Source organism: Arachis hypogaea, chromosome 12 (assembly GCF_003086295.3).
Source record: "Arachis hypogaea cultivar Tifrunner chromosome 12, arahy.Tifrunner.gnm2.J5K5, whole genome shotgun sequence".
NCBI lineage: Eukaryota > Viridiplantae > Streptophyta > Magnoliopsida > Fabales > Fabaceae > Arachis > Arachis hypogaea.
Genome location: NC_092047.1, coordinates 5,167,283 through 5,192,007, shown reverse-complemented (window position 1 = coordinate 5,192,007; position 24,725 = coordinate 5,167,283). Strand labels below are relative to the sequence as shown.

Here is a 24,725-nt window from a genome sequence, read left to right as displayed (position 1 = left end):
TACCTGTTTTAGTGTTGCTCTCTTGCACATTTCACTATTCAGCTGCCAACAATGTCAATCATAAATCAACTCCACACAGTCCGAACCACACTTGACGATCAATTCCAACGATAGAAGGAAAGCATGAGTAGAGACAAATTCTACTGGAGATGAAGCGCGAAGATAATGAAGGGTCTCGTGGGGTTTTTGGTCATTACAAAAATTTGGAACTAAGAAATAACGAGCCTTTTCTCAGTCCAACTTCTGCACGTGCAACTCACATGTTCAAGGGGCGAATATGCTGTCGAATATTCCGTTAAATCAAACGAAGTTTGAACGGTAGGGATCCAATTACAAATTTTAATTTACTTCAGAAAGCAAATTACAAACTTTTAAACTGTAAAGACCAATTTACAATTTCACTGAAAGTGTAGAGACTAACTGTGTAATTTAACCTTATTATATTTATATTTAAAAAGTTGGATAATACCCTAGCTATATACTGTTTGTTTTTATCTCTTATATTAATATTATTTGAACACTATTTATTACAAATGCCAATGAAGAAATCAATATAAACTTCTTTCTCAATTATATTCTAACTAGGGATGAAAGTAGCTCAGACTATTTAATGGAGTTCATAGTTCAATTTTGAGTTTGGTTCAACTCGATTCGTTTTATTAAATAGGTCATGTTTGAGTTTTATCTAAAGTCTACTAATTAAGAAGGTCCTCGTTAAACCAGTTCATCAAAATATTTTTAATTATTCACTTATATTAAATATAAAACAAAACTAAAAAGAGTCAATAGTTAAGATTAGTTAAGATTGTAATTTTTTGTTAAAAAAAGTTTATAAATTGTAAATATAATTATGATATGTGACTAATAATTAATATATAAATAAATTATACTTTACAAATTAGGAATTATAAATTTAAGAATGCATTTAATATTAATTTAAAATTTTTAAATTTATTATTTTGAATTATAATTCATAAAATAGGTCTTTTTTGTTTTTACACGAAAAAAGTTTTTTAAATAGACTCGTGAATTTGTCGATATTTAAACAAGCCAGACTCTAGTATGAGAAAAGATTATAAGAAACAGTAGATTTATGCTAGGACTTATTTGGACGCTATGTTTAGAAAAAAATTTCTTTTAATAATCTTTTCTTAAAAGATTTTTAACAAAAATAAAAATAATTTTATATTTAAATATCTTATGTATAAATATCTTTTTATTTATCAATTATGTTTGAATAAAATAAAATAAAAATATTTTTTTATTTATTTATTATGTAAAAAATATTTTTTTAAATCTTTTAAAAAAATATATAAATTATAGCTAATTAAAAGAAATGTTTTTAGTCACCAATTTTTTTTAATATTTTTATTTTTATTATTAAAAATTTATTAAACATATCAAAAAATAAAATTTTTTTTTTTATCAATTTAATATCCCCAAACAAACACTTAAACTATCTATTTACAATATAAACCAGATTCGGCGGAGCTAAATCTCGGCTCGTTCCATCCCTAATCCCAACCCCCAACGCAGACGCCATCTTTGATATTTAGTATCTCAAACACACACACGACACATAGATAAATAAGACTAAAAATAATTTTAGCAAAATAAAAAGAACTTTCTTATTAGTAACACAAAGGGAAAAAGAAAAAGAAAAAAAAAGAAAAGTCTAATTACGTTCTGGGTTTTTGTATCAACAACAACCCTTCTTCTCCAATCCCCCAAATCACAATCCATCACACCCCATAATCAAAATCCACCAAAGCTTGAAGCTTTCAGCATCGAAATCCAAAAGGGTATCCTCAAATTCGTGACTATTTGATGGCGAATCTGTACGTGAAGGCGGTGCCACCACCGGATCTGAACAGGAACACGGAGTGGTTCACGTACCCTGGCGTCTGGACAACGTACATCTTAATCCTGTTCTTCTCATGGCTTCTTGTTCTCTCCGTCTTTGGTTGTTCCCCTGGCATGGCTTGGACCACCGTCAATCTCGCTCATTTCGCTGTATCTTCCTCTCTCTCTCTCTCGCTCTCTCATCCTTTTAATTTATCTATTGTTTTGTTTTGTTTTGTGTTTTTAATTTTGATTTTGATGTTGTTTTGATTGGACTCATGGTGTTTAGTTTTTAGATTGTGTTATTGTTTTCTGTTTGTTATTTTTATTGGATTTGGATGAAGAAAGAGAGAGAAATAGGATTTGTTTGAGAGAGAGAGAGGAGTTTTGAGCTGCTTTTTTCAGTTTTCCCAGAAATCAGAACGTTTAAGCTATGATTTTTAGCTGGTTGTTTTTGGTTCTCTAGGAGGAAAAGAAAAAAAGTGGTGAAAATCAATGTGGAAAGCTTGCTGTTTAAGTTCACGCATCAATACATATATTTTTTGGTTGAGCGTGTATGTTGTTTGTTGTTTGGTTTTTATTGATCTCTCTTTGTTCTTCTGTGATTGGTGAATAGGGTTTTATAAGAGGAATTTATTGATCCATGTTTGTTCGTCTTGATGATTGAATATTTGAGTTTTCGTGTCTCGATAGCTTTGTAAGATGACAAATTGAATGCTGCTATATCAGCTGGAAGGTAGTTGATTGAGCTGGTGGGGTTCTGTGATTCATTCATAGTTGGTTTGTGTTTGGTTATAAAATATATTTTGGGATATTAATAACATTTTCTTACTCGAAAGGTGTCTTAGAAGAATTTTGTATACATGTCATGAATGCAAATAAGGTAACCCAAACAAACCTTGTATTAATGCAAAGACAAAACCTTATTCGTAGTTCCATTCTTAATATGCGGAAATGTTAAGAGAGTAGAGATTTCGTAAATCAAAAACACTTTACTTGTTCATAACTACTTGTTATTAACTCATCTATGCGGCAGTTATCATCTTGCAAATAATGATGTGGGATTAAAAGTCGACATAAATAATGTATTTTGATCCAGTTTCTCTTTTACATGTATAGGGTTGCCCCACTTCCTAGTTTACATTACACGCAATCTACGATTTGTTCTATTTCTATATATGTTTTTTTCCTTCTTGTTCTCCCGTGCCTAGGACACTAGTTGCCGGGAATGTGAAACAAGAGTGGAACTAATATGTGACTTGCGAAAAGGCTTTTAGCTTTATCATTTGAGATTTTTTTCTTTCATTACTGGTGAACACAATAAACATTGCTGATAATAAAGCTAAATGAAACCATTAGTTAGCAATATATTGCAATTGGCATTCCATTGCATTCCTATAATGCAGTTATAGTTTTAACCTCTTCTCAACCCTCTGCCTCTGACCTTTCTACTTTCTTCCTAAACCATGCTTGGTCTCTCTTAATGTCTATCTACACGGCCTGATTGAGTATGTTGTTTCCGTCAGGTAACTTATCACTTTTTTCACTGGAAGAAAGGAACTCCATTCGCAGATGATCAGGGGATCTACAATAGGCTGACTTGGTGGGAGCAGATAGACAACGGAAAGCAGCTCACTCGCAACAGGAAGTTTCTAACTGTTGTTCCTTTGGTGCTGTAAGTTTTCTGATTTGCAACCTGGCATTTTCATATTTTGATAATGGATAATGTTCTCATATTTCAAGTACTGGTTCTGCTGATTCCATAGTGTCAATTTATGCATACAATCCCCCCACCCAAAAAAAAAGGAGAGATATTGTTATCTAATGAATAAATAGCAGATGTGCTTAACCACCAAAATGTCCATGTTTGATTAAATTGCTGGCAAAATACCCTCCATATTTGTTAAAGGCAAAAATGCCGCAAAATATTTTAAAACGCGACAAATACCTAACCGTTAAACATATATTTTCAAAAAGGACTTTAGAGATCAAATTATGATGTAATTTTTCGCAAGACTGGTTAGCAAAAAATAGGATATTTTTATCATCAAAATTTGGTGAATTTACGCCAAGCAAATATTTTTTTGTATTTTTTATCTTAATGGCCAAAAATATTTTCAAAAAATGAAAAGAAAGTCTAGAGATCGAAATCTGGTTATGATTTTTGAATGTATTTTTCTAAATAGTTATCCAAATATTCTCATAAAATTTAGATCAAATGCACTAGTGGTTTGCCAAATATAAAAGCTATGATGCACAGTGGGACATGCCGACACGCGAATTTTTAAATTTTATAAGACACGGGGACATGTATACATATAAAATATAAAGTATTTTTTAGATAAATCGTAATGATATTTTGATATTTTATTGATATTAAAATATAAATTAATTTTTTAGTTATTTTTAATGTCTTATTTTAATTATATCAAGTATTTAAAATAATTTTTGTTTTAATAAATAATAATATATACTATATCTAAATTTATTTCAAGAATATATGTTAAGAATAAGATTGGATAGGCTGACGCGTGATAGTATTTAGGTGTCCAAGCGTGTTCGGAGAAGAATTTTTTTGCTTTTTATTAAGACACTGTTGGACACAACAGACACGCATATGGACAAGTGTCGGTGAGTGTCGTATTCGAAATGTGTCCGACACGCGGACACGGCAACTCAGCGAAGTGTTCGTGCTTTATAGTATAAAAGTCATTTTCCACTTACAAAATAAATTGTAGGTTTTGGTTATTTTGTTTGCATTTTTAAATATTTTGAGGGTATGTCGTCAGCAATTTGCAATTCGGAAACATTTTTCGTGGTTTACTCAAGAATTATCCATACTGGTTGCTGTCGTATATTTGTATATGTTATGCTTTCATGCCAGTAGTATTTTTATATGTTAAACTTTGTATCCTCCTTTTGGTTTCATAACTTCTGCTACAATAACTTCCAAGGCAATTAATTGTTCGAAATGAATCTTGAGATGATATTCCAATTTAATTTGTTTTTATTAACTGGGGGATTGGACGGTGTAGATCGATAAGCTGCATTCACTCGAAATTACTGTTGTTTGTTTAAAAATTCATGACCTAAGTTCTGTGTGATAGAAATTGGTTTTCCAAGAGTTTTCGTTGAGGATGTGAGAGAGATTTTCCAAGGGATTGATTCATGGCCTCTGCAGTTGGACCTAATGTTTTGTTTAGGCATACCACATGGCTTGCAACTGTAATTTTGATGATTAAGTGTATGTTTGGTTTAGCGTTCAGCAGCATGAATGCACGTTCAACGCTGGACCAAACTTGTTTGGATGATTTTTTTTCAACATGATTTTGAAAGCAATATTTTCTAGCTTTTGCTTTCAATTCTTACTGTTGAGAATTGATTGCAAAATTTATTCTCTCAACTACTCTGTGCAATCAATTCTCTCAACTACTCTTACCTTCTTCCTTTTCTACTTACACAGTCATCTTCATTTTATTTCTCAATTACCCTTCTTCACCTTCCTTATCTTTTTTACATGCAAGGTTATCTTCATTTTATTTCTCAACTATCCTTCTTCACCTTCTTCATTCTCCATCTTCATTTTATTTCACCTCCCACCTTGTGGCTTCTCTATCTGAGTGTTTCTTGCGACTTTCAGTACACAGATCAAATCTTATCAAGTAGATCAAATCTTAATACTTCTGCAATTATATTAGTGTTATGCACTTTCATATTTATATGTTATATTTTATGCACCTTATACCCGAAAGTGCCAGCAGTTTTTCATGTCAAGTAGATCAATGAACAAGATACATGGAAGATTCTCATATAGAGACTTCGGTGTAAGGCAACAGTTCTAGATAATCATAGGATTCTACCTCTAGATAGAGAAAATTTAAGCGAAGAAGAAGCAGAAAACACCTAATGGGCTGATTCTCGATCAAGAAAGTTCTTTCTGCTCATTCTTGATCGCCGATTTGGGAAGAAGGTCTATTATACAAAGTTAAGGTTTTGCTTTTATAATGCAAGCTAAGACCTTTCAACTTACATTCATTACTTCCAGCAGCAGCCCACATCTATTAGACTGTGTTTGGCAAAGTGTCTTAGGATAGAAAATAGAGACACAAGATGGTTGGTGTTTTTCTCTGTCTCCATGCTCCACTGTCCCTTCTTTGTTGGCGGGTAGAAAATTGGGCAAATTTTGTCCGAAGACAAAGACTTTTTGCTTATTCGTCTAATTGTCTCCTCCATATATGATTGTATCTCCTAATGTCTTTTATATTTCTGTTCTAAGACAGTTACCAAACATGGTGTTATGTACATAGAATAATGGGAATTAAGGGGCGGTTAAAGATTCGTGCTGTTATGTTACCCCCTCTAGAGTAGCTGCATATATAAACACGAAAGTTTTTTGGCCCGTAGTCAAAGTTCAACTTGTGCATGATTTTGGCGGCGATTATACTCTGTCGTCTTTGTAATTTGAATTTCGTGTTTAATTATCTTGAGAACTTACATGATTTAGAACTCAATAATTATTTTACTATTTGTTCTTTTCTTTTCCTTTGGCGTCTTTATCAGGTACTTGATAGCCTCGCATACAACCGATTATCAAAATCCGATGCTCTTCTTCAATACCGTGGCAGTGATGGTCCTAGTGATCGCGAAGTTCCCCCATATGCACAAGGTCCGGTTATTCGGAATCAACGCTGATAAATGAAAAACAATCTTTTGTATCCATGAAAACTTGGATTTTCTGCTCAGAAGAGCCTTTCTTTGTCCTTCTCTTGTTAAAAAGGGTTTGCACTTTTGTATAGGAGTCTTCTGAACTGGAAAATAATGTTCCAGTTTATGTTTTGTTTGCCAACTTTGTCTTTTAAGCTACTAATAAATATTATATATATATATTGAGTTTCTTCTTGTACAGTAGAGGTACATGTATCAGATTATGATAGTGCTTTCAAATTTTCCTTTTTTTTTCCTTTATGTTTTTATTATTGACTGCATATTTATACAAAAGATTATCCTTTGTGGTAGCATGATTATATTTTTATTGGTGAAACTCTATTGTTTTTCTTCTAGTTATTTTAGCTTTGAATAGAACATCTTATAGGCATGTTGTTGGAGTACATTAACAAATGTATTTTGGGGAAATAACATGTCTGGTTTTTGTCAAAGTTATATTGTCTTGTGATTTGTGTTTAAACTTTAAAGTATTGTTATGGAGTTTCTAAATGGGAAACTAAAAGCAGTTTTTTTTTTCCTTTCAATTTTAGTAAATTTTATTTTTGGAATTTTGTGAGAAAAAAAAATGAGCAATAAATTTTGTTCTTAATTTGTATTTTTTGTCTTCACTTTTTTTAACACATCTTTTAGAGGATCTGTTTTCGCTGGTTGTGATGGCCATGAAAGTAGTTTGATTATGGCTTTGAAAAATCTTGCATTGAAATTTGAAGCGCTTGATGAGCCAAGCATCTATAGTTTGATAACGGTGCTATACAAAGTGAATACCCGACCCGGCCATGTCCTGACAATTTCTTCGTCTTTGAATGAGTACGAGTTTTCAAACAAAAGAAAAATATATTTTTTTTACTCATTGATATTTAGCTTCGTGAGATTAGTTAATTTTTTTGTCAATGATTTTTTCAAAACATACTTACGTGATATATTAGGTAGCGTTTGGTAGAGAGACAGAGATAGAAAGACTAAGACTGAGAGACAGAGACTAAGAGACAATGACCGAAATAAATCTCAGTATTCTGTTTGGTGCAAAATGGGAGATAGGAATTGAAACAAGAATAAAACTCTAATTTAATTTGCACAAAAGATAAAATTGGAATTAATTAATTAAAATGAAAGTATTTTAGGTATAAAATGTTATTAAAGTTTCAGTCTTCATCTCTAAAAATTTTAGTCCCTGTGTCCCTACTTTTTGGAGGTACTAAAATACTGAAATTTTAGAGACAGAGACAGAAATTTTAGTACCAGTCTCTAAACTAACAAACACAATACTGAGTCTCAGTCTCTCAGTCTTTGTCTCAGTACCTCAAAACAAACGCTACCTTAATTACTAATATATTTTTTGTTTAATTTTTATAAATAAAAATAATTTAAAAATTATTAATATTTTTTAGTTTTACATAATAAATTTAGCTAATGTATTTAAAAAAGATAATAAAAAAAACTAAATGACTTTGATAATTATTTTTAAAAGACAACGAGACTTTCAACAAAAAAGAATTTGTTAATTCTAGTTGGTTCTTAATGAATAAATCAACAGTTTAACATACCATGTAGGTTTATTTTGTTAATACAGATAGAGAATATTAATAGAAGGGCTAATCAGTCTTATAAAAGTAAAGATCAGGAGACCAGAAAAGATATTTTTTTAGTTGAGGATCTCGTTGTTTTTCGAGATAATTGTCAAGAGCCGTTTAAGATTTTTTCTCGTACAGATAAATTACTATGATAACATATCATGGAAAAAATAGAATGTACACTTTTTAATTGTGGGTAGATACTCTCTTGAAAGTGGCATTGCGAATTGTTAGATGGTTCAATCAGACATATCAAACCATTTAACAATTCATAATGTCATCTTCATGTAAAAATATTTTTATGAGTATTTACCTTAATTGTTATATTGAAAATTTGCTATATTCTTAAATTAATATATTGGATATAAATTATATTTAGATATAATGGTCTAAAAATATATCAACCAAACGAATGGACATATTAAAAGAAAAATTTTTGTACCTTGAAAGTGTAAAAGGGTGAAAATAACCAAAAAGATAAAGCATTTGAAGTGCAAGAGAAGTTAGTGCCATGGAAACAAGAAAATGAGAAATTCACTGTTTAAAGGCTAAAGCATATTAAGTGGCAATATTTTTGAAAAAATATTATTTATACACTAAATATTTTTGACACTCTTATAAAAATACAATTGTTATTAATTAATTATGTATTTAAAATATTTTTTATTAACAAAACAAAAAAATACATATTTGATTGTTCAGAAAATACTAATATTAAAACAATACAACAACAACAACAACAACAAAGCCTTGTCCCACTAAGTGGGGTCGGCTACATAAATCAAACGACGCCATTATACTCTGTCATGTATCATGTTTATAGAGAGACCGTTTACATGTAGATCTCGTTTGACTACCTCATGAATGGTCTTCTTAGGTCTTTCTCTGCCTTTCGCTCTTTGTCCATCTTCCATCTCATCCACCCTCCTGATTGGGTGTTCTATCGGTCTTCTTCTCACATGTCCAAACCACCTGAGACGCGATTCAACCATCTTTTCCACAATGGGTGCTACTCCAACTCTCTCCCTTATATCTTCATTCCTTATTTTATCCAATCGCGTATGACCACTCATCCATCTCAACATCTTCATCTCTGCCACACTCAGCTTATGTTCGTGCTCCCCTTTAGCCGCCCAACACTCCGTACCATACAGCATAGCCGGTCTTATAGCGGTGCGATAGAATTTACCTTTAAGTTTTAAAGGCACTTTTTTGTCGCATATAAAACCAGATGCACTCCGCCATTTTGACCAACCTGCTTGGATCCTATGATTTACATCCTGTTCAATCTCTCCATTATCCTGTATGATGCACCCAAGATACTTAAAACTTTTAGCTTTTTGTAGGATGTTTTCTCCAATCTTCACCTCTATATTGGGGTTTTTCCTTCTCAAACTGAACTTACATTCCATATATTCCGTCTTGCTACGGCTTATGCGCAGACCATACACTTCTAGAGCTTCTATCCATAATTCCAACTTCTTATTTAGGTCTTTCCTTGACTCTCCCATAAGGACAATATCATCGGCAAAAAGCATGCACCATGGCACAGACTCTTGGATGTGCTCTGTGAGTACTTCCAAGACTAATGTGAAAAGGTATGGACTCAAGGATGATCCTTGGTGTAATCCTATACCAATAGGGAATTCCTCTATCACACCACCTTGAGTCTTCACACTAGTTGTGGCCCCATCATACATGTCTTTAATTGTCCGAATATATGCGATCCTTACTCTCCTCTTTTCTAAAACCTTCCATAAGACCTCCCTTTGTACCCTATCATACGCTTTTTCCAAATCAATAAGCACCATATGTAGATTCCTTTTATTACTACGATACCTCTCCATCATCCTTCTTAATAGGTATATCGCTTCAGCGGTAGATCTGCCTGGCATAAATTCAAATTGGTTCTCTGTTACTTGTGTCTCTTTTCTCAACCTCCGTTCTATCACCCTTTCCCATAACTTCATAGTATGACTCATAAGCTTAATCCCTCTATAGTTTCCGCAACTTTGTATATCCCCCTTATTCTTGTAGATAGGTACCAAGGTGCTCTTTCTCCACTCATCAGGCATCTTCTTTGACCTTAAAATCTCATTAAAAAACTTGGTTAACCAGTTGATGCCTTTTTCTCCAAGACCCTTCCAAACCTCAATCGGGATATTATCAGGTCCTACTGCCCTGCCATTTTTCATCTGCTTTAGAGCCTCTTTTACCTCGAAGTCTCGAATCCTTCGATAGTATTCAAAGTTTTGGTCTTCTTCCCTTGTGCATAATCGACCAAGGTTCGGAAGAGTCTTCTGTCCTTCATTAAATAACTCGTAGAAGTAGTTCTTCCACCTTTCATTAATCTTCTCCTCTTGAGCCAACACCTCTCCATCCTTATCCTTTATGCACTTAACCTGATCCAAATCTCTCGTTCTTCTTTCCCGGCTCTTTGCGATTCTATATATACCTTTTTCTTCTTCTTTCGTGCCCAAAGACTGGTAGAGACCCTCATATGCTCTTGTTCTTGCTTCACTTACAGCCACTTTTGTCTCTTTCTTAGCCGCCTTATATTTTTCCCAGTTATCTGCATTGCGGCATAAAGACCACTCTTTAAAGCATTCCCTTTTTATCTTTATCTTTTCTTGTATACTCGCATTCCACCACCAGGACTCCTTGTCTCTTGGTCCTATTCCTTTAGATTCACCAAAACTTTCTTTTACTGTTCTACTAATAACTTCTGCCATCTCCCTCCACATCTCTTCCGCGCTTCCATTCCCATCTCACTTTGCCTCTTCTCCTACCCGTCTTAGGAAGCTTCTTTGTTCCTCACCTTTCATCCGCCACCACCTCGTCCTTAGGTTCTTCGTATGATGTCTTTTTCTCAACTTTTGCTCAACGCGAAAATCCATGACGAGCACCCTATGTTGTGTTGTCAAACTCTCTCCCGGGATAATTTTACAGTTAATGCAAAATTTCCGGTCGACTCTCCTCAACAAGAAGAAGTCGATTTGAGAGCTTGTCATGCCACTCTTATAGGTTATAAGATGTTCGTCTCTCTTTTTAAAACATGTATTTTCGATGAGAAGATCAAAAGTTGAGAAAAAGTCCAAAATAGTTTTACCCTCGGCATTGATCACCCCGAAACCATGGCCTCATGAATACTCCCATATCCAGTCACTTCTCTCCCAACATGGCCATTTAAATCTCCTCCTAAGAAAATCTTATCTCCCAAAGGTATGCCTTGAACCAAACTCTCTAAATCCTCCCAAAACCTTATCTTGTGTTGTTCATCCGAACCCACTTGCGGTGCATATGCGCTAATCACATGGAAAGCACCTCCCTCCACCCCAAGTTTGATAGAGATGATCCGATCTCCCACCCTCTTGACATCCACTACGTCCTTCTTCCACTGCTTATCCACAATTATTCCAACTCCATTCCTATTCTTCACCTTTTCTGTATACCAAAGTTTGAAACCAGAAGTATCCAACTCCCTAGCCTTTGCACCAACCCATTTCGTTTCTTGTAGGCACATAATGTTAATCTTCCTCCTTGTCATGGTGTCCACCACCTCCATGGACTTTCCTGTTAGAGTGCCTATGTTCCATGTCCCAAATCTCAACCTTCTGTCGCTTCGACCTTTACCTTTTACTTTGTAAACTAGCTTATTTACCCTCGTCCGTTCACGAAAACGCGAGAACCCTTGCTCATTTAACACTACATCCGGGCACCGATGCAGCGGCTCTTGCTTTAACACCGTACTCAAGCCATACGGCGCGTTGCTTCCGGGCAACGACCTAGCTTTAGCGCAATAATATCTTTGATTCATGTCATGGGGGTTCGGCTATATTTTTATGTTGGTTGCCGAAGACCTAACACAACCCTGCTCCTTTAATATTAAAACAATATATATTATAAAAAATGTAGACTAGTGATACTAATAAGCAAAGTGGTTTTTTCACTTAGAAAGAGGGGAGATGGATCAAGCAAGTAGTTAATTAGGAATATTTGATATGCACGTTAAATTTTTTTTACTTTGGTTTTTTCTAGGTTTGAATTTAGTGCACATTAAGATAGTTAAGTTCCAACGGATTTAAACTGTTAGGGTATATAGTGACAGATTCATAATACAAGTTTGGCCCATATAGTGAATGTGGCTTCTTCATGTGATTGTGGGAATAAACTTTAAAAGTTATATAGCCTTATAGGTAAGTGAAAAAAGTTAGCTTGGAATCAGTAACATAAATTATTAATTTTTTTTCATAAAAAATTGATATCTTAGCTTCTAAGATTGTTATTTTGAGTAAACTAATTAAGGAATTGATTATTAATATTTAATAGTACAAATATTTAGTTAATTATCAACAAATAAGAAGTTGACAAATCAACCATGCATTATGTACAATTTCTTTAAATTTGGGTTTATCTAAAAAAAATTAATGGTGTTTTTTATTAACTAAATTTATAATTCTATGCAATTGTTTGAATAAATGACATATATATCAACACACACTCGCCAACGAGCTATAACTCAAATGACATAGTCTCTACATACTCATTTAATTTAGAATTAGAGGTATTTCGCACCATTTTTTTCTCCTTTTTCAAAATTATTGATTGCACAAAAAATTTCATCATCGTTGTTGATTTAAATTTTTTAAATGTGTCCATGATATGAGATTTTAGAGGAATTAAAAAATAATAAAGGAGAGAGCTAAAAATATAGGTTCAATTATTTTATATGTTTTTATTATTTCACTAAACTTTTATTTAAGTTCTTACTATTTTTAAAAGTTTATAATTAGATCTTTAATTTATAAATATAATAGATAAAAATTTTAATTAAATCCATACTAACAGTTGAAAAAAAAAAGAAGAACATTTTAAGAATATTTCATCCCAAATCCAAACACATAAGCAAATATTCTAAGATTATTTAGTTATATGTAAACGGTAATTTTCAATAAAGACTTAATTTAAAATTCTTTATCTATTTTAAGGATCTAGAAATTAAAATGTTTTAAATTAGAATGATCTAATTAAAAATTTAATAAAACTATAAAAACTTACAAAATAATTAAACTTTAAAAATATATAATTAATGAGTTTATCTCACTTTTTAAACACTCGTCTCTCTTTATTTCCCAAACATGACGGGATATTAAATACCTCAATTAATTAGAAAAAAAAAACTGAGAATTAACTTTTTTTTTATAAATAATTAGTTAATATTTCTCTTTCTCCTCCCTTTCTCTTTACTAAATTGTTTGGTTGAAAAACAAAAGTAAGTTTCTAACAAATCAGTTAGCAAAGAATGTATTTTCAAAAAAAAAAAAATAATAATAACAGAATATTTTTTAAGCATTTTACCTATGTAAAAATAAATAATAAAAAATACAAAAGCTTCTAATTATTAAGAATTTCAGTCATATCACTAGTAAATTGGATGAAATAATCTTTATATCTATTATATATTAATTAATGAATATAGTTTTGGATGAGTTTCAAGTGTATCGAGAACATCGATATTCCAATTGTTTTAACCGTTGATCGAAATTATAAAAAATATATATATAATATATTAATTAAAATTAACAGTTAAAATGATTGGAACATTGGTGTTTTCGGTACACTTAAAATTTTTCTTATAGTTTTTATGCATCAATGAATTTAAAACTGTTTTTACAATCATTATTAGTTACTTTACTACACCTAACGTGTTGTACATCAATCCAAAAATGCATCCATGGATTTCAACATTTTCTTGGAGGATCTTTTCTGAGTTTTAATATGTTACTCAGTGTAGGTCCTAACTGCCTTGACCATAAAGTTTTCTCCAATTGTAACAACAATCTTAGGCAACGTTCTAACATAAGTGATGGATTTTCTACCCAGTTATTGGAAAGTGTCATTTTCTATTTATTCTTACGGACAAATCATTAGAAAATCTGAAGATGAAAGTAATATAATAATAAATAATAGGGTTTAATTCTGATGTATATATTAACAGTATATAACCTGTTTTATATCCTCGTTTAATTATATTCATTTTTTAGATAATTATTTACGTAATTAATATAAAAATAAATATTTTTGTTAATGTAATATTACATAATTAAAATATTCTGGTACAAAAAAAAAATATATTATATTTCTATTATGAGAATCGAATTGGGACCAGTTTGGTTAACTAAGAATTGGTCTCTAAATCAGTTCGATTTAGGATAAAAATTAATTAGTAATAAATCGATTAAAAAAATTAGAAAAGTTAGTCAATTAATCTGAGTTTTCAATAATTAATCGGTTTATAAAATAAAATAAAAAAATAATATTTTTAAAATGATATATTTTATATCTAATTTAATCTTAATTAAATTTTTAAACTTTTAGTTTCTATTAGTTCGATTGCCGTTCGGTTTTCAAAACCTTGCATATTTTATAAAATATATATAAGGATTATTTAGCTACTTGCGATATTAGGAAAATTTCAGCCTTTAGGCTTTGATAACCTGAAAAAAAATTAGTGTAGTTTACTAAAAAGGTAAATAATTTATCTCTTTTAAACAGATTTTCTTAAATATCCTTCTTATTATTATGTAATAGAATAATAGAATTGACTACTTCTAGAAAGAGTAATATAGTATACAATCCTCTTTCATATGTAATAAAGCAAACGAAAAAAGACATTAATATATAATGGCTTGAAATATGAAAATTAATCAATTTTTTATTTAGTAATTAATTAGAAGGATTTTGTTTTCTACCAAGATTTTGTTTAATTTGAGTGATAAACTAGTTATTATTTTTTGCAATTTCATTTGGAGTTATGGGGATGGGAAAAAAAAATCATTTGGGGAGAATTAATACATTATTCCTTGATGTTTATAGAATTAGCTCCATAATTTTGCTCTACAAAATTAGCTCATTCAAATTCTTAATTATTAATAATAAGATTCAAATATTATTAACAAATATTAAAAAATAATATATGTAAGAGGATTTGTTGAACATAAAATATTTCTCTTTTTAGAAAAAAGTTAAAGACTTCATTAATTAATTGCATCAAGTCACCAAAAAAAAATTAATTGCATCTACTTTTAAATGATGTTTTGGAGAATTTTAAGAGGTTATATAAGATATGAAATCTATTATACATACAAGTCTTTTTGATATATAAGTTTATACAAGTTGGCCCAAACTCAATAAAAACGACCTTCAGTTTAGATTGCGTGTAAACATGCGCTTTCCTGACTCTTGAATAACTCAAACGGTTCTTTTTCCTCAATCAAAACTGCAATGTTCAAAATTCAAATAAAGATCAAAATCTCTCAAAAATCTCTGAAAATCGTCGCGAAAAGTGAAGGAAGTTGCGAAGCTAAATTCGAAAAGAATTATGAGAAAATGAAATAAGAAGATGAAGAAGAAGAAGCATCAGAAGATGAGGAGGAGGAAGAGGAAGAGTTTTGAATTATACAGAACTTATCAGCACACATACACCAAAAATTCTTAAATAATACACTCAAATATTTTCGTGTTACATCTAAATATATATTCGTGTTACACCCAAATTTGCTACAAATACAGAAAAATATTTCCTCTAATGCTGCATTTTTTTTCTTCTTCTTCTTTTCCTTATTTCTTTCTTTCTTTTAGTTGAATGAATGTAAGTTCATCATCTTTCAAGTAATTTTGCACCATTATGTATTTTTCTTCTTCTTTGTTTGATTTTTTTTGTTTTTATTCTTATTAAGAGAGTAAAACAAGAAGAAATTTGAGAAGATAAAACAAGAAAAAAAAGATAAATAAGAAAAAAAAAGATGATGATGAAAAAGAAGAAGAAGAAGCAGCAGAAGATGAGGAGTAGGGAGAAGAAGAGTTTTGAATTATGCAGAACTTATAAGCACACATACACAGAAAATTCTATAACAAAATACACTCAAATATTTTCGTGTTACATCAAACTTTGCTGCAAATATAGAAAAATATTTTCTTTAATGCATAACTTTTACATTACATTCAATTGAAACCATCAACGATGAACAACAATTTTCACAAATAAAAACAACATTATTCACCTACAGAATCATAAACTACTAACAAAAATATTAACTAGAATTGAACCGCAGCCACTTGATTGGATTCAAAACAATAATCAACTTCGTTCTAGTTCAAATGACAATCTGAACTTGAATTATTCACTATCTTCAACAATGAAATAACTGTTCAAAACTGATTTTAGAGCTTGATTTCAAAAATGTAGAGAGCGAACGAAGAGAAATGCAAAGAATCCAGAGATGGAAGAGAATGTAGACCGAAAACGTTGAGAAAATTCGAAAACGGAAATGAAATTCTTTCGAAAAAGGTAGTTATATATTCGCGCGTTGATTAAAAAGTTAGTTAAATTAAGAGGTGCGTGAGGTGAATTAAAATAAAATTATTTGTATAGATTTATATGGAAAAATAATTTGTACGCAGAGAATAATTGATAAGATTTTTCCTAATCAAAGAAACAAACTAAGTAATTAAAAAAATATATAATCTTTTAATATATTTTATATATTAAAAACTTATTAATATTTTTATCTTTTCAGTCATCTCTTGAGATGTTATGGTTAGACAAACTTTTGAAATAGTAATACATAATATGCTCTTCCCCACTTGCCCTCATAGGAGAATGTTTGGGGGCCCCACTAGAAAAATACCAAGAAAATTAAGTTAGGCAACTTGAGAATTTTCCTATGTCCTTCCACGCATACTATTATTATAAAAGCAGGTGGATGAATGACATGAACATGAATGTGACACACTTGGACTTTCAATTAACACACATACATCAAGTTAATTTATTGATTATATATATTTAGGTTAGTGTTTTAGGTGGGGGCAGGTAATCCAATTTTTCAAGATTTGTTCTATTCTGTTAAGTTATACGATCTTTGATGTTATATTTATTATTTATGGTAATACATTTTATTAATTATTTTTTTTATTTATGGTATTTTTTAATTCGACATATCAATAACTAATCTATTACAAATTAAAAATTTATTTAAAAATTTGTTGCTAATGAATAAATTGTTATATACACAAGGCGAAATTTAAATCTCTGATACTTACTTAAACAGATTAGGAAATTGATTATTATATTAAACTGGTCCAAGTTGGTTATATTTTATTAATTATTAATTCAACAAATACATGGACTAAGATTTCAGGTTTATTATTATGCATTGAAAGTAGGGTGTGACATTCCCTAATTCAGCTAAAACACTAAGATCACATAGAACACTTCTCTCTTGTCCTTCCATTAATTTTGAATTTTCTTTTTCATATTATTCCAAAGAATAATTCCAATAATAAGTGCTTTCATAGTTGGAAGAATCTCAGATGTGATAATAAATTAGACAAGAAAGCTGACACAACCCACTAATTATTTTTAAGACAAAGATAGAAAGAAGAGAGTAGCTGGAAAGAGCACAAAAGCAACCAAACTAGTAATAATAATGTGTATGTCTATACAAACCCTTATAAATATATAATCTCAACATCTAATTAATAACATGTTCAATTTCCATTAAAATTTTAAATCATAGTATTTTTTTATGTAAAGTAATATTTTAAATTATAGTTTGATAAAAGAAAATTATTATTCATTTTTTTTAGATTCTATTTCTCCAAAGTATTATTAAAATTTTCTATAAAAAATATCAAACATCTATCATCATAATATTTAAAAAAAAAAACCCATATAAATCATGGTGATTTACTTCTTACATTTATATGCCTTGCACATAAATATTCAACTCTATTTTCAATCTATTTATATATATATATATATATATATATATATATGAAAAACAAAGTTATAGGCATTGTGTACAAAAAAACAAAGTAATAACTAATAGGCAATAACCATGTGTACCCTATTGTTAGCTCTATATATAACATAACTTCATCAAACAAATATCATAAGAAAACATGGAGAAAAAAAAAAAAGAAAAATATGAACTGAAATTAAAGAAAAATATTAATTAAGAGAAATTTTTAGATACTCTTAAAATAAGAAAAAAATTTATTTTGCACCATTATTTATCATTTGATAATTAGTTTTTTTGCATATAAGTGATGAATGGTACAAAATAAACTTTTTCTTATACCCTAAAAACATCTAAGAATTTCTCAAATAATAATAATAATAATAGTAGTAGCAATAATAATAATAACAATAGTAATTAATAATGCATGTTCTTAGTTTCCTTGTTGTCCCTTCACCATGACCCTTGACCCATCATTCCATTCCAATATCCACCATTGGCAGTGCTTGATGAATTATTCCCTTGTTCTTTGTTGTTGTTTTCTTCAGCACTCTTCATCACCTCTCCAAAAGGGAAAAGAACTCTTCCTCCACCATCACTATTATTAACAATATTCTCTTGATGATCCATAATTGATGAAGAAGATGAAAATCCAAGGTTACCACTATTTTGCTTATTATTGTTAACTACTTCTTGCATGGTTGGAAACCCTAATCCAGAAGTAGGGTAAATTACACTTGATGAATTTGATGGTACCAATGAAGAATTAGAAGAAGCATAATATGGATTACTCAAACCCCTAGAAGCCATGCTTGACCTTAAAAGCTCCAAAGCTGAAAGAGAACTTGGTGCATCACCATTACTATTATTATTATTATTATTACTACTACTATTATTATTATTATTAACCATATCAATAAATGGTAACAAACCATGATGATAATTGTTGTGATGATCCATAGATGGAAAAGCAAGATTAAGATCTTGTCCTTGAATAACCCTATTATTATTAGGGTTTAGTAGGTCTTGATGAACAAGAACCTTTGAATTTGATGAAGGTGTTGATGTTGTTGACGACGATGACGAAGAGTTGTTATTATTATTGTTGTTATTGGTATTGATCTTGATCTTGTTCTTCCTTGAACCACCACCAACAGGAACATTCCTGAGGGACCCACCTTCAGTCCAATACCTTCTACAAGTCTTGCAAAAATACCTTGGTTGTGTGAGGCTATAATTGTTGTAGTAGCAAAACTTTGTGTTTGTTGAATTGCACCTTGGACAATTCAATTGCTCTTGTGGCCTTGCTTTCTTCTCTAAATTGTTGTTGTTATTTCCACCACCACCTTCATTATTATGAGGCCTTGTTGTGCATGAATTGTTGTTGGGACCTATCCCTTCCATAACCCTAAGAAATTATAATAATATTCCATATATATTATTTGTATATGAGACATCAACAAAGATAAGAAACAAATTATAATTTCAAGAATTGGTTATGATGATTTTCTAGATGATTAATAACATATATCATAGATTTCAATAAGTTAAAAAATACAATAATAAGGATTCTAATATTATATGGATTTGAATTGAGAAGAAATATCTTCAAAAGGATAAGAACTTGAGAAATTGAAATTGAGAGGAATCTATAGCAACAGGATAAAAAATAAAACCAGAAGGTTTAACTTTAAACTTGAGAAGAATCTATATACAATAACAAATAAAAATTTCTTTTTAACTATCATTTATATGTTCTTTTGAAAATCATCATATTAGTAATTAAAAAAGGTTAAGAGATCAAGAACTTTCCCTTGAGATTAAAAAGAAAAAAACTTAAGGTCAATATATAAGTAATATTATAGTATAGTACCATACATATAAGAACATGATGAACATGGTATAGCTATAAAAATGAAATAATAATAATAATAATAATAATAATAATAATAATAATAATAATAATAATAATAATAATAAATAAGAAGAAGAAGAAAAAGAAGAAGAAGAAAACACTCTTAATCTGGTGGTGGAAGTTGATATTTCTCTCAAGCTTTAAAGCAAAACCCTAAAAACTCATAATATATAGCTTTAATAATAATTAGAATTATATATATGCATGAAAAAGAAAAAAACTTGAGAAAAATCCATATAGCCAAGTTTGGCCACAGAAGTAGCCAAGAAATTCAAAGTAAAAAGATAGAGGAAAAGCAAATTAAAGGGTATGTAGATGAGTTGAGAGAGTATGTGAAAGAAGAGAGAGAGAGAGAGAAAGAAAGAAAATTGATCACATACACACCTTTGTTTGTCTGGAAATGCTCTCCAAATTAAAGTGCAAAGAAAGAATGTTTTAGTTGGTTTGTGGGGTGGCTTTATGTGTTGGCTTACTTTATGAATTGAATGATGCAAAGCAAATTGAAGGAGAGAAAATTAAAAAGAGAGAATGAAGAAGTGTCTCTTTTGACCGTACTAGCTAGTAGCTACCTTCATTCATGATGGTTTTGCCCCTTTATCACTCACTTTAATTTATTTTTAATCATTATTATTGTTGCGTTTGATTTTAAGAACAAAATAAGATAAGTTGAGAATAAAATATATTAATAGAGATATAAAAATTAGTATTTTTATATTTTATTTATTGATAAATTAAAATAAATTATAAAAATTTAATTTGTCTTTATTTTTTTAAAAAATTAAAAAATATATTAATAAAAAATATAATTATAAAATTTGATAAAAATATATAAGAATAAATTATTTTCTTGTTACTGTCTCGTCTATATCTTTTCTATTAGAAAGGACACAAAATATATTAATTTAGTATCTTTGAATACAATATTTCTATTTATGTGTTATTTGTCAAATATAATTTTGTGTCTTTGTATTCCTATCTCAGTGTTTCGTGTCTGTAAACAAACACAGTTTGTATGTCATATATCATATGCTTCTTTTTCTATTTTTTTAGAAAAAGGAATTTATTATATTTTTTATTTTAAATGATTTGATATTTTGAATTCGAGTTTGTAAAATTAAAAAAAAAATTGAAAAAATTTTATCTCATGAAAAATGTTAATATGTACTAATTAAATCATCTTTGTAACATATGAAAGTAAACTTGTGCTGTAAGCTGTACATATGCGATAAACTTAAGTAAATATTTCCAATATTTCATGAACTTATTTTTGTATTCAATTTTTTTAAAATGGTATTTTTATGTAGCAGAGTTTTAATTTAGAATAGATGTATTTCTAAATGAGTACAATTTTGATTATTTGGCTGCATAAAATTTTATCTTTTAGATTTCCATCTAATTATATTCGCTTGTTTAATTAGATCGATACCATTCAAATATAAATACAAAAAGTTATTTTTATATTTAAGGTCACATTTTTAATATTTTTATAATATTTTTATTTTTTATTTTTTAAGTTAAAAAGTATTTTAATTATATAGCCAATAACCACCATAATAATAATAAATATCACAACATGCATCAAATACTAGTTCTCTTATAAATTGATTTCCTCCATTTTCTTTTGAAATATATATAGATGTTGAGCATATAGATGAGCTATGAATGTAACTCATTTCGTTCTATATTTTATGTGGTTAGAATTTTATCTGTATAATTAAGGAGTTAATTTGGTTAAATAATATCAACTAATTTTTTAAAATAATTTTTTATTTTAAACTCTAACTCTAAAATAAAAAAATAAAAGTTAAAACATAATTTTAGAGTAAAAAATCAAATTAATATTAATTAATTAAAAGTTAATTTTTTTTATACTTATTCCAATAATAAAGGGACTACTTTTCATTGTTGATGGTAGATACCCTAATTTCTAACCCAAGAAAAAAATAGTATATATATATATATATCGCAGATGGTGGTGGGTTTCTACTTTTCTGAAGGATATGTGTACTCTTATTATAGTGTTTCATGTCAAACATTCTTTTCTCAAATCAAGGACATTTTATTTATTTATTTATTTATTTTTGGGTCCATAACTAAGGACTCTCCACAGCAGTGATGATTTTAATATATAATTAAGCTTATCTCTAATCATATATCTTAATTTATTATGCCAAAATCAAAGAGCCTTTACAGCAATACCTTAGGGTTTGCTTTCAAAATAATCAAGCATGTATAGTCAAGTCTCTTCTTCTATGGTGATTCGTCATCTTCTTTTAATTTTTTTTATTAATATTTTTTTTAGAATAATGCTATACATTCATTTTTTTTTATTAATTTCAAGTCTTTTTATTAATTTCAAGTCCAACTAAGTTAGTATAATATAACAAAAATCAATTAAACAATAAAATTTTTATTAGATTCAGTTCATAAAAAGACTTAGATATATAGCATTACTTTAATCAACTTGGATTGGTCGAGTGGTCAGCTCACTCGTCCCGCTTTGTGCATGCAGCAACCCATTGGCCAGTAGCAAACCTTTAAATGGAGCTCAAATCCGCGACGAATTAGTTATTGACCTGTCGGGTTGGGGGATACCGTTGGAAACCAAAAAATAAATATATATAGCATTACTTTTTCAGTTATATATAATTATATATTATCTTTGGTGCTACTTAATGCCATACTTAGAAAATATTTACCCATTATTTATGGTGGATGGAATTTCAAAAGCAAGGATAGGGACCAAACAAGATATGATTTGTCAAATATGTATGCCGAAACCATGGATTGCATGCGTAAATTAACCACCATCCAAAGCATTATGTAATTAATGACTTCTACTAATTGTTGATGATCTGGCTTAAATAAAGCAAGTTTGAATCTAAATGTAATATAATCATTAATTAGTGTTTGTTTATAGGGGAAAAAGATAATCTTATGAGATTCTTTCACATCTTCAAAGTGTGACACTAATAATTATTACTACCGTGGAAGATATTAGCCCTTTAATTTACATAATTGCTTGTGCTGTATGAATAGTTCTTTTTTTAATCACATTCATAGAGATACTAAGCTAATTTATATATATATGTAAAATTTTAAATGAATATTTGATATATCAACAAAAGTAATTAAATTAATCACTTAGATCCTAACTCAAGAATCATAGAAATGACAATAAAAAAGTATCAGCTATAATAAAAGAAATATAATTATTTATATATTTCTTTTTATTAATTTAAATTTAAAAAAAATTCATAACATTGAACATAATATTAAAATTTTTATGACTAAAAAATTTAGAATTCGATTCTTATTATTAAACAAAAGAAAAAAAAAACTATCCAAAGTTTTACACAAATTTAAAATGAAGCTATTACGTAAAAAAGTGTGTTAGATATTTATATTTATATGTCTCATTTTTTTTATTAATTTAAATTTTTAGTAGAAATAATTTTATAATATATAATAATTAAATTTTATTTTATTTTTTTTCTAATAAAAAAACAGACAAAAAGACCGAAATGTTGAAGATGGGAAGTGATAAACCAGTATAACCATCTAAAAAAAAGACTAAGATCTAAATTTCCTTACTTTACGGATAAAGTTCATCTTTATATTATTTTACTTACTTTATCGAGCGAACTCCTGTTAAGTTTCATTTAATGTTTCTTAGCTTATATGATATAATTAATAATTTATATACTTCCATTTTAATTTTAGAATAAAGTATCGTTTTTATCCTCAATGTTTGGGGGTAAATTCTATTTGTGTTTCTAATGTTTAAATCGTCCTATTTGTATCCCTAAAAGTGATTCAATGTTATCCTACCGTCAATTACACGTCATGAACGCTTTAGTTTGAGTTTTAAAAATCTCTTCTTAAAGTTAGAATACAAATGTCTGGGATAGAATCGATGATCTACTCCGGAAAATAGCTCATCAAATGTTGAAACTAATTCCTATAACATTTACATAATTCACTTTTCTAGGGATATAATTGAATCTAAACACAAATAATGGGTATAATATTAAAATCAACCACATTCAAGTGAGACCTAATTGATAATAAATACATCCAAGTGAGAATAATTGAAAAATATAATCTGATTTGTTAGTATAATTAATAGTAGGATAACATTGAATCACTTTTATAAACGTTAAGGATACAAATAAGACGATTTAAACGTTAAGAATACAAATAAGACTTACTCCAAATGTTAAAGACAAAAACGATACTTTACTCTTAATTTTATGTCAAAGTTAGGTCCACATGAACATTGGTGGAGTGGCATCACGATGATTATTACGTTACATGACTCATCCCGAGGGATATGAGCCCACTAAGAAACTAAAAGGACAGGAAAAAAAAATTCTACTACAACTTAAAAAAATCTGCTCTTAATAATTTAGATTATCAAAAGAGTTTTTTTATATTAGATTTTCAAAAAAATTTGTTGTTGATAAGTTAGATAAAAAAAATTAAAATAAAAAAAAACTAACACTAAAAATTATTTTAAGTTGGATTCTTTAAATTTTTCATAAGACAAACAAAACAAATTACTCACTTGGATCACTTGATCACACAAAAGAAAACATGTATAAAATAACTCAAAAAATTTTATTCATAAAAAATGTTTAAATTATTTTAAAAAAAGTATTTAGCTAGACCCTTAATAGATTATTCTAAATGTAGACCAAATCTTTCTAGAATAAAGTAATAAAATATAACATTAAATAAAAGATATAACTCTAAAATTAATTCTAACTAATTTAAATTAGATATGATTTTATTTAATTAGATTTATTAAACACTTAAAAATATAATAATTAATTTAAATCAAATTTAATCTTTAAATATTAGAATAGA

General features: G+C 29.1%; 2 protein-coding genes across 4 annotated transcripts; one reads left to right on the top strand and one right to left on the bottom strand.

Moving 5' to 3' along the window:
• The first annotated feature begins 1,458 nt into the window (after positions 1–1,458).
• Positions 1,459–6,747, top strand: LOC112726534 (uncharacterized). The gene is made up of 3 exons (XM_025775951.3): positions 1,459–2,013; positions 3,369–3,517; positions 6,403–6,747. The coding sequence occupies exons 1-3, from the start codon at positions 1,828–1,830 to the stop codon at positions 6,539–6,541; spliced, it is 474 nt and encodes a 157-aa protein (XP_025631736.1). The 5' UTR covers positions 1,459–1,827; the 3' UTR covers positions 6,542–6,747.
• An 11,251-nt stretch (positions 6,748–17,998) lies between these two features.
• LOC112726533 (dof zinc finger protein DOF3.7) lies at positions 17,999–20,398 on the bottom strand. 3 transcript variants are annotated; one of them, XM_025775948.3, is made up of 3 exons: positions 20,241–20,398; positions 18,874–19,349; positions 17,999–18,774 (listed from the first exon to the last, which is right to left on the bottom strand). In XM_025775948.3, exons 2-3 carry the CDS (start codon positions 19,343–19,345, stop codon positions 18,395–18,397), a joined length of 852 nt encoding a protein of 283 aa, XP_025631733.1. In that variant the 5' UTR covers positions 19,346–19,349; positions 20,241–20,398; the 3' UTR covers positions 17,999–18,394. The 3 variants fall into 3 exon arrangements, with proteins under 3 accessions (XP_025631733.1, XP_025631732.1, XP_025631734.1); XM_025775947.3 differs by having other exon boundaries at positions 17,999–19,349; positions 20,241–20,379; XM_025775949.3 differs by lacking the exon at positions 20,241–20,398 and having other exon boundaries at positions 18,044–18,774; positions 18,874–19,773.
• Positions 20,399–24,725: the final 4,327 nt, after the last annotated feature.